This window comes from Malurus melanocephalus, unplaced genomic scaffold, assembly GCF_030028575.1.
Source record: "Malurus melanocephalus ecotype Western Australia unplaced genomic scaffold, MMel_1.1 scaffold_244, whole genome shotgun sequence".
In the NCBI taxonomy this organism is placed as follows: domain Eukaryota; kingdom Metazoa; phylum Chordata; class Aves; order Passeriformes; family Maluridae; genus Malurus; species Malurus melanocephalus.
Genome location: NW_026623476.1, coordinates 1,133,124 through 1,144,145, shown reverse-complemented (window position 1 = coordinate 1,144,145; position 11,022 = coordinate 1,133,124). Strand labels below are relative to the sequence as shown.

Genomic DNA, 11,022 nt, shown 5'->3' with positions numbered 1-11,022 from the left:
CTGGCTCCGAGGACTGCAGCATCACAGAGGCAGAACCACCAGCTCAGAGAGTGCTGAGCTTTAAAAGGTKAAAGCTCCTAAGGAATGCTGCTGCTCGCTGTTCCTCTTGTTGCCACTGGCTCATCTAAGGGCAATCATTACACATATCTTGACATGTGAGTTGCTGGATAATTTTCCACTGCAGGTCATCTGAGGACGTAGGAATGAGGGTGAAGCTACATCAAAGAGATTTGCATCTTGCTGTTTTCAATTAAACACTTTTTTTTTTTTTTTTTTTTTTTAAATAGCTGCAAGATGGGCAGAACTAGTCTGGCTTACTCCAGACGTAACTGCAGATGAGCTGGATGGGAGTGCAGCAGAGGGCAAGAGGTATTTGCTGCCCTCCTAAAAGCCTGACAGTCTGGTTCTCTCCTATGATATTTATGGCACATACCCTTGTTGGGAACATTTCTTAGCACCCTGTCCGTTTTTTCCTCCCTTTAGATCACCATTTATGTCGAGAAATCTACTTGTTCAAAAAGTTTTAGACTAGTTAAGACGTAAGTGCATCTTTAACCTACTGCAGAGATTATCACAGCATGTCTCTGTCACATTTTCACCTGCTCAGAATATAAACCTGCTGGCAGGGAGCCCAGTTTATTCTGTGGTGCCCAATAACATTCAGCCAGTTACCTCTCCACATTGCTGCAGGTATTGCAGTAAAACTCTCTCGTAGTCATTTTTTGTGGGATGATTTTATCCAAGCAGTACCTTCTTAGGGCCACCACTGACACATGTGTTTCATTGTGAGCTATTTAACAACTTCGTTATAATTCTGCAGTTCTGCACACATAGGTACAGAAATTTGTACAACTACAGCTCCAAAATAGAGCATCTGTCACCCTGATTTTGTTCTCAAAGCAGAGTGGGACTAATGGGGTTTTATGTTCCCTGTCAGTGTGAAATAAGCACCATTTTCCTTGTTCCCTCCCCATAGCAGAAACTCAAACCTGGAGAAAACATTGTCAAAAATACTAGCACAATCAGGCTTTTCATAACATTAAAGAGAAAAGATGGAGCAGTTATGAAATAAGTATTAACAAATTAAGAAATGGTTGAAGTCTAGCACTAATTAAGCGGTCACAAGCCTGCATTTAGGCTTAATTGTCTCTACATACAAGTAGCTTTCACTGTGCAAAATAGCAATCACATGCTGTCAAGTATTTATTTGTCCATTTAAGGATTTTAAATATTTAAGAGTTATAGCATTGAAACCTTTTCCCAAACTCATTTTCCTGACACCCAGAATCTAGGACTTGACAACACTCTGGATTGAGAACAGGAATTGAGATTAATAAAGATAGTGGGAGTTTTCCATCAAACCTTTTAATGACAAAATGCCCATCTGCTCAAAATTAGGGGGTTTTTTTGTTTGTTTTTATTAAAAGAAAAAAAGTCCTTCACAAAAGAAGATGCATAAAATTGAATGTAATGCTTTGGAATCTACGTGTTTTCCCTTTTCCTGGGGAGGAAAAATGAAAGAAGACATTTTCCCCAGCATCACAAAAAAAGCTCATTTGCTATGATAAAAAACTCTTAAGTTTTCATTACTCGGGATTAAAATAAATTACAAGTTAAATATATTTTAATCTTTCAAACATTTTYATTAAGTATGCATATGTCCATCTTCATGAGCTTTAACAATAAGAATGATGATAACTGTGACCTGGGAGTAATTAATACTATAACTTTTAGTAGTAGTATTTCTATGGATGATGATCCTTCCCYAAAATCATCATTTACATGATCTGTCCTATTGGTTCCACTACATTTACCAGTTTCAGTTAAGGCTCTCTCATAGGAAAGCCTTGACATGAATGAAGATTGCAGGATTAGTTCTTTTATCAGTGAATATACAAAAGAAAATCATATTCCCTTAAGTGTTATAAAGGCTGAATCCCATCTTAAAAACTCAACTTCCATAAGCAAAAATATGAAGATGGAGGACAAATATGTGTGTGCAGACATGTCAGCACATAATCTGCAATTGCAGAGTAAGCACAGGTTAAAAACAATTTCCTTTCTTTTCAGGTTTTGGTCCCTTCAGACAATACCTGGTTAATTCTAGCTGGGAAGCAGTGAAGGTAAGCATAAAAAAAAAAAAAAACGGGAGGCATTTTACTTTTATAGATCCCAACACAAACTGATTTTAGGTTTTCCATACTCACTAAACACAATTKTGCCTCATGGAGCAGACTCCCAACATGGAATAAAGAGGATAATGAAGAAGTGAAATATTATTTTACTTGCATTATTTTTTGGTGCTATTTAAGCACTTAAAAATATTATTCCTTGTTTACAGATTTATTTTTTTTTTATCTAAGGTGCCTTCTCTACAACTAGTGTATGTGGCACATCTGTCTTCAGTAAACAGATCATCTCTCCTAACAAAGTTCATTTTAAAATGTCTGTGTGAGGTGATTTCCTTCTCACACAAGTGTAGCCTATTGACATCTCACTGCCTGCTTCAGGAATACAGAACCTAAACCGTGCCAGCTCTAAATCTGTGTTCACATTTCAGCCTCGCCTTCCACTTTCAAACGACAGTGAGGTCCACAGTCACATTGAAAACAAGGTCATTCAGAGGCTTTKTCCCTCCATATACCTTGGCTAGCAGTAACAAGGCTCAGATGGAGTCTTGAAAATTCTTGTTTGCTTCCTAAATYGGTATATTAGAACAAATTTAGCAGGAGGATAAAGACATGGTTTGGATACCTGGCTTTTAGCATTGACTGATTCATTCTCCRTGTCATGGACAATGGCCTTTCCTGGAGTTCAGTTACTCTCAGCAGGTACCTATGAACAGAGTTATTGTGAGAAATTCTGTCACATAAGTTTTTAGCAATCCCAAGGTATAAAGAAGGTTACACGATGAAACCTGAAACAAGTGGGGAAACAGTCAAAGTAGTTAAATTGAACTGGAGCMTTGGTCCAAAATGTGCGAGAAATGACAGATAACACTAGTAAAACTGGAGAGCAGGATGCGTAAAACAAACCAAGGGGACTGTGTTCTGTTATGAAGACTGAAACAAGTCCATACATTTTTTAATTCTTTTGGACACTGAAATGAGAAAGGCAGCTATAGAAAAGTATTCGTAATAACAGAAAGGTGATGGCTCTACAGGACTATAACCATAGTACAAATCTTGGTGACAGCTACTGAATATCTGTTTTGAAAATGAAGTGCACTCAAGCCAAGGTGATTGAAAAACAAGGAGCCAGTATGTTTTTTCAAAGACCAAAGCTGTAGCAACTCCAACACATACATCTTTTCTATTCTAGCTTTGTTGGGTGAAGAATGCTGAGTGCAGCTTGGTGTTCAGTAGAATAAACCTATTGCCTCCTCCAAGTCATAAGGGATGTTATCCCTGTAGGTTAACAAGAAACAAAAACACTTCTGTGATACCTTTCCACACCCCAGTCATGACAGGAGACCCATAAATTATCTTGACTCTAACTTGACATGTGCCGTAAACCACAAATATTTGTCAGTTGACTSTGTTCTTGCTCATTATTTCCTGATTCCTATTGGTTCTAATTTTGGGTGCAAGATCATCCTCTTCTGGCTGAAAATAGAGAATGCTCTTTATCTGCAAGCAAAACAGCCTCAAGCGAGAACGCACCGATGGGACGAGTTTTCTGTAACAATGCCATGAGCTGGCTACGCCAGGGAGTTACATAACAAGGGCCACAGCATTCCATAACAAAACAGATGTCAGTCCTTGTGTATGGAGGAGAACAAATCCATTTCCCTCTGATGTGGCACTCTCTATGTGGAATTAATTTGTATTCAGACTGGGGATGCTGCTTTGGTTTCCTATTCCTTGGCAAAGGTGGTTAATTTAGGCAATTCAGAGACATTTGCTGCAAATCTGGAAGTACTTTGAATTTTGATATGCTTCTCTACACTAAATAGCAATCTCATAGTATTGTTCCATTGGCCTCATTCATAGGAGTAGCCCTATGGTCTTCAGGAAGCTTATGCACATATATTAAAGATAGCAAAATTTAGTATTTACATCTGGAAGTAATCCTGTCTTGGCTTGGGGTACCTGCATGGATCACTGGAGTGACATAAAACCCTCCTGCCAAGTGTCTTTGCTGTGAACCATGCAAGTGTGCACTGAAATTCATCCTCAGGAGCATGCTGAGCAGCCAGAACAGAGCTACTAAATATGACTGGTCAGCCTTAATGACTTTGTAGCATTACCCAGAACTATCCTAATKGTCATCCCAAAATTAAGTAGGTGCTTATCAAAAGCCTGGATACCACGGCACCCTCAGTGATGATGTAGTGCTGATCCATGCAATCTTAAAAGTTCACATCCCAGAARGGTGCTCATGCCAAAAGCATCTGAAATCCTGTAAAAATACATTAAACAGTTCAGTGTCCTGATCCCAAAGCATAGCCTCACTCTCCATGCTTTTGAAATGGATCCTTTGCCAAAGAGCAAAGAGCAATGGCTGCYCTTCTGTGAGCAATCCTTGCTCTTATGCACAACTGCTTCCTTAAAATCCCTGTTACCAGCTCCTCCACAAGATGCCATTGATGGGATCAGCTGYTCTCCTGAAATTCTTTTCTTGCTGTAGGGAGGATCAGAGATTGATCCAGTGAACACACAGCCCATTCCAACAGCTACATCCCTTCTGTGTCCTAATTGGGCACTCAGGAAAATATTGTTTCTCTTACAAATTAGCTATTAACTACTACCACCATTTTGGTGAGTACCTCAATTTTCCTTGAAGTCCTCAGGAATCCAATGATAAATKTTAGTAAAACTCTCCAAATCTCTAATTCTGCTGGTTTAAAAAGAGTATTCATTCSTGAATTGCCTCTTTAATAATATTAAGACATAATTTTCCAAGAGCATGAAGAATATCCCATTGTTTTTGCATGGRCCCAAGTTCTCATACAGCACAAGACTCTCACACAAGGCACTCATCAGCCTTGCATTCATCATTGTGTTCTTCAGCAGGTACCCCTCGAGTGTTCAGGGAAAAGGGGACCCAAAGATTCTGAAAACACAGGTGAACCTGTCAATTCAGGGTCATGGAGAAATGCKTCAGAGCTTTTACAGACACCATCGCATGGCCCAACATGGTTGTCTAGCCCTAGAAAGASAGCTTCTCTTTCATAAACCTGTCTCACTAAGCTTTTCATGGTTCTCATAACTTCATTCACTTGAAATACCCTCCTAAAACATGCACGAAAGCTCTGCCAGCAACACTTTTAACTCTGGAAGTGCAGGACACTTTCACTAAAGGAAAACACCACCAGGTATTTATTCTGCATTTGCTGACAGATCACACTGAGGTACCACGATGTGTTAGTTCTGCAGCACCACATAAACCTTCAGAATCCCAGATCCTGATTTATTTATTCCATACTACAGATTGATGGTCCCACCTAACAACCCTTGATCCAAACCTGTTGCTGTGTCTCCTCCAGAAAATCCTGTCTGCAGCTTGGCAGCAAAATAACCTAYCAGGGCAGTCCACCATCAAGGTCAAAGTCCCCACTTAATAGGGCACGAATGTAAGYTGAGTGACAACATTCACAGTAATTAAACTGTTAGTGCAAAGAACAGGTCACATTTCCAACTGCTTCTGGGAACTATGCTSTCGGGAGATGAGGATCAGATCTCCCTGTGCACTTTTCATCCTGCCACTGACCATGTGGTCTTTGGAAATTTGTCATTTAATCTGTCTCTCTCCCTCTCTGCTTTAGTTTCATCATCTGTGAAACTAAGACATTGCAATTTAGTGCCTTCAGTTCTGTTTTGGAACTTTCTTACATCCCTGAAGCTTTAAGAAGGTATCTGCAGGATTAGTCAAAAAAAACAAACAAATAACCCTAAACAATTAAAACCCAAACCAAACACATAAACAAAACCCCACTAACCAGCCAAACAAAACACCTTTGTTTGCAATGTGCTTGCAGTCTGTCTGGGTCAACTGAAAACTTCTGGTTTCCTTTCTGCACCGCCACAAGCAGTTCACAAAATTAACACATGTAACCGCCTTCCCAGCAGCCCAAATTAGTGAGAATTCAGGCAAAATAAGTGACATTTTCTGGAGTTTTCTAGAAGTTCAAAGTGTTTCCAACATGCCATGTGACACCCAGCACCAACCTGAGTACAGTGCTGTGCAAATCCCTTCTCTTTGGCCTGGAACAGGAGTAGACCAGAACTATGACCACAACTCACCAACAGCTCGAGGTCAGCAGCTCATAATGCTCTTCTAGAAGAATGTCCCAAAAAAGAATCTTCATGTTTTCTTTCAAACCATTTTTCCCACAAAACAGTCCTCCAAAACTCTTCTCCTCCTCTGACATTTCTTTTGCTGTTTCAACTACAAAGGACAGGCACTTGTTTACTGAATACACTCACCAGTGTGAGCTCTAGTTTCCAGGTGCAGTTACCCTCCTTTAACCATCTTCAGTCTCCCACCTTAAATSCAAAATTTAATCTGGTTAAGGCTGAGACAAGGAACAACCTTTTTTATTATGTTCCATATTTACACAGCATCTGGTCTAATGGGATGTTAAGCCCATGGCTGGGATTCTWAGAAAACACAGTAGCACACATGATTGACAACACTGAAATTGCTTAGGACACAGAGAACCATCTTCCTTTGACACAAATTCTCAGCCCTTTGCTATTGGCCAGATTCCCTTTTGTCCTGCACAAAAGTATTTCTGTGTGCTTCTGCCTGGTGGCATGAGAGAACAGCATTACAGCTGACTTTGGGTCTTCATGTTCTGCACCAAAGTTAGGGGTAGTCGAGTCTTCTAWGCTTTACAGTTAAAAACAAAGAACCTCATTAAATGAAAAAATTAAAAATGCCTTGGAAAAAAAATGCTAATTGTGAACCAGCTGGGGTTTTCTTGTGTGGAGGCTCAGGCACAGTACAGCATTCTTCAGCAAGATGATGCAATGGACTCTCAAAGACTGTCAGCACCCACAGGAAAAAAGGCTGGCACTGTTCTCCAAATGTGTTTACTTCCCTGCAGGCATTGTTTCCTTGCTTGTGTCAAATAGTTTATTGAGCACAGCTAATCAATGCTTCCGCTGACAAGAAAATTGGAACAGTTTATATAGGAAGCGAGCATTGAAGGGCAGATTTCCCAGAACTGTGGGCCTCATCCGCACGGGTATCCTGAGTGAGAAATGAAAACCTGAGCAGACAATGACACCGAATACAGTTACAGGTTTCTTGGGCTAATCAGACACCTCTGCTTTTGCCTGTGCCCCCCTTAAAATCTTAACCTGTACCTCTTTTAGTAGTGGTTTACTCAAATGGAACAGGGATTTTCAACTACTATTTTACTTTTCCAGGACAAAGCTTTCCACCTCAGATGAACTCCTTTTGCATCCTGCCACTGCAGCTGCTTTCTACCGAGACCTAGGGCTTGTTTGTTACCCCTGTTCCACTGACAAAATAATTTCAAGTCACTTCCATGTGACATTTATTCTCCAGACCATCTTCCAACCACCTGGCCAACCTGCTGCTTTGAAGGGGGCCTTTGTTCCATTCACCTCCATTCTGGGAATAATTTTTTCTTTGGGAAAATTGGTTCTGTGTGAAAATTCAACTGTACATAACTGACAGAAAAGTAACATCTCACTGACACTTCCTTTTACTAGGCCAAAAAATAAATTTAACTCATTCTAGATGTGACTTCTTCATGTTGACAATGATCTCCAGCACAGCTTACCTGMACCTGGTCAAGCCAGCAGATCTCGTACCCCTGGAGTGAAAAAGTCATGTTTAAGGCAAATTTTCCTTAGTTTTGTCTCTTGACAGTGCAGTTTTTCTACCAGATTTTTCAGAGAAATAGCTTTTACCTACAGTAAAGCCTATTTAGATGCTTTCAAGTGTGGAGCTTTTCTGAGAGACGCTGTGTCATGKTTCCCCAAGGATCAATCCCTAAGCAATTACCACTCCCACCCACTGGAGACTGAGCATCTCTTTGGAAAACACAACAATGGCTCCACATGGACAGACGTGACATTAGGAAACTGTTTTGCACATTTTAATCTCTTCCTGTTAAAGAGAGGGAGCAACCACAAAACAAATCTCATTGCAGACCAATGTTCAGGAACCATGGGCTTAGGTGTTGCTCTTCCAGGTGTTTCCTCAGTTGAATCAGCCCCATTTCTTTATCACAGTCAGAAATCCAATGCTCCATCAAATCCACAGTGGCTTTTTTGTAAACACAGGAGCTGTCCAAGAGAGGCCTTGGTGAAAACATCAATCTCCAGATCATGCAGCTGCCAGTGGTTTACCAAAAAGCAAAGGAGCAGGTCTGCAAGATATGGACAACTCTTCAGCCACTGGTGGGTAATAACAAAGTTACACAATTCCCTCCCCTCCCCTGAACACAATGAAAAAACTCTCCAAGAGAGTATTGCAAAACATCAAACAACTCTGGAAGTGACTATTGAAACTGTGATCAAGGTTCCAAGCTGAAATTTGGAGCACAMACTAATTAGCATGCTGATTTAACCCTGTGCCATTTAAACAGCAGAACTGATGCTGAACAAAGGAAAGGAAAAAAATCTACCATGAACTGCAAAAAACCTACTGCAGCTCTGCAGTCCCAACGAGACACAACAAAAATACTGCYTAATTTGGTTCTCATTTGTAATCTCTTATCGAAGTTTTCTTAAGACATGAGCAAGGCTCCCCACCTTGAAACCAGTAATTCACATAATGCTTGGTACTTCTGCATCACATGTTTTTTTTAAAAAAGGTCTCATTTTTGATTTCCTGTTATTCACTCTGGTGGGAAAAACCAGCTTRCAGTTCATGTTGGCCTGGCTTCGTCCGCCACAGCGCTCATCATCCTGGAGCAGTGTGGAAAGAACAAAGGCTACCAGGAGAGGGATGCTTGTGGTTTTCACCCAGAAGGTGCCTGCTGTGTGCTAGATGGCCCAGAAAAGATTGAATCTGCAATTAATATGAAGACTCTCTGGAAAAACATCTCAGTGGAAGGGATTGATATCATCCTTTCCCGAGACGCGGGAAGGTAAACATCGCCTATCAGGGGTTCACRGAAACAACTCCATCAGCTCATTTCAGCTTGGGGAATCTTCACCACGACCTCATCTCCAACCAAAATGGCTTGGAAGCCAAGTCTTCAGAGGGGCAAAAGTATGAAATTGGGATGGATTTAAATTTTATGTAAAGCAGCCTTCCTGAAAAACTACAGCCAGTAGATATTTTTCCATAGATTTGTAAATTCCAAATGAAACAAGCTCCAACACAGCACACCCCRTGATGAACAACCCCAGCAAACCTCAGCGATTAAGGGAGTCTGAAAGCAATACCAACTAGTAGCAGATTTTAATCTATTTTTCCCAACTGGGAGGGATACAAAATGTAAATAGATCCACTGTAGAACAGCAATTACAGATACTGTTAGAACCAGTTCTGTGATCTCATTGTGTGTTCCAGTAGTACTGAAGCAATTTTCTACCATGCTAGTCTTCACTGAAAATGAAAACAAAACAGTAATTTTGGGGTTTTGGTAAAATAAAATTCAGCTAATCTTGGCCCTTAAATTCAGGATTTGCACCTGCATTTTAAAAGGTGGAATGATAAGAGAAAAACTCTCCAGATGGGGAGATTTTGTGACTTAGACAAAAACTGTGTTACATGTTTGTATTTTCCCAGCTGGGTGTGTTACCTTTCCCACCCCACAAGAATGCCTATCTTGTGATTTTTATTTTTTTTTTAATTTAAAGTTCTTTGTGGGTGGGTGTCTGAGAAACCAAACCATCAGATAAGTAACATTTGTTTCTCAAACTTGGTTTATTTCAGCATTTCCTTTCTTCACTAAGCAAATATGTTCTTAATAACTTCATAAACCAAATCTGGTTTGGCTACTTAGAATATTTAAATTTAGTCAAAGTTTACTGAGCCTTAATTCAAGTTTCTGGTTTTGTTTTGTTCTTAATATTGCAGGTACRTCTGTGATTACACCTACTACACTTCTCTGTATTATGGCAGTGGAAGAGCTGCTTTCATCCATGTCCCTCCATTATCTGAGTCAGTAACAGCAGAATTTCTAGGAAAAGCATTACAGACCATTATCTTGGCAATGTTAGAACAGTGTGGGGAACAAAGAGAGATGGATCACGTAGGAAAAAAATGATCATTTCTTAGAATGCCTTATCTCTTAAATGAAGCAGATCTGAAGATTATTTAAAACCCACACACAAAGGATTTTAYAGCCTGTGTTATTTTCAGTGATATTTACTTGCAAAACCCAACCAACCGTTTGCATCTCTTAGAAAAGGCTTGAGAGAAAGAACCAAATGATTGGTGGTTCATATTGCTAACAATAAAGTCGTTCAACTTTCAGAAAGTGTGAAACTGGATGTAAAACATTTTAGATGCTTAATCCTGRTTCTGTTGGTTAAAAAGACATGAATAAAGACTTGCTGACCCCAGATGGATGCTCACAGATCTAAGGACTCAGCACRGGATGGATGTAAGAGAGATCCCCCTCAGCCCCTGTCTGAATCCAGAGAGTTCAGCCCATAAAAATCAGGGGTATGGRAGAAACAAAAACAACCTTGGGGATTCTGCTACATGAAGTTTCTCTCTTATTGACCTGCTGTAGATGCTGCTTTCCACATCAGTAACGGGCTCTGACTCAGAGTRACTTCAAAGTACAGAGAAAACTGGAATCCAGCAGAATCTATAATGCTCTGGTAACTTGGGTTTCAACCCAAAAMCACCACCTTCCCCAGATTCTCAGTGCCTGTCCCAGAGGAAAACACCACAGCCCTTCCACAGAGCACAGCCCAAAGGCAATTCCAACAGYTCACCTGTCCCAGGAGAGGCAGTCCTGAAGGACTGAGCTGTGGGAAGGGTTAGGGCACACGATGTTACCTACAGGACAGGCACCAAAGGAGATCCCACACTCTAAAACACGGGATCAGACTTCTCCACACCCCAAAGCTCCGTACAGAA

At 40.5% G+C, this 11,022-nt stretch overlaps 1 protein-coding gene across 1 annotated transcript; it reads left to right on the top strand.

Annotated features, from left to right (window-relative positions):
* The first annotated feature begins 294 nt into the window (after positions 1-294).
* PGPEP1L (pyroglutamyl-peptidase I like) lies at positions 295-11,022 on the top strand. The gene is given in 6 exon segments (XM_057375316.1): positions 295-327; positions 330-369; positions 2,071-2,123; positions 8,262-8,378; positions 8,841-9,070; positions 10,009-11,022. Coding segments are annotated over 6 exon segments (663 nt in total). The 3' UTR covers positions 10,199-11,022.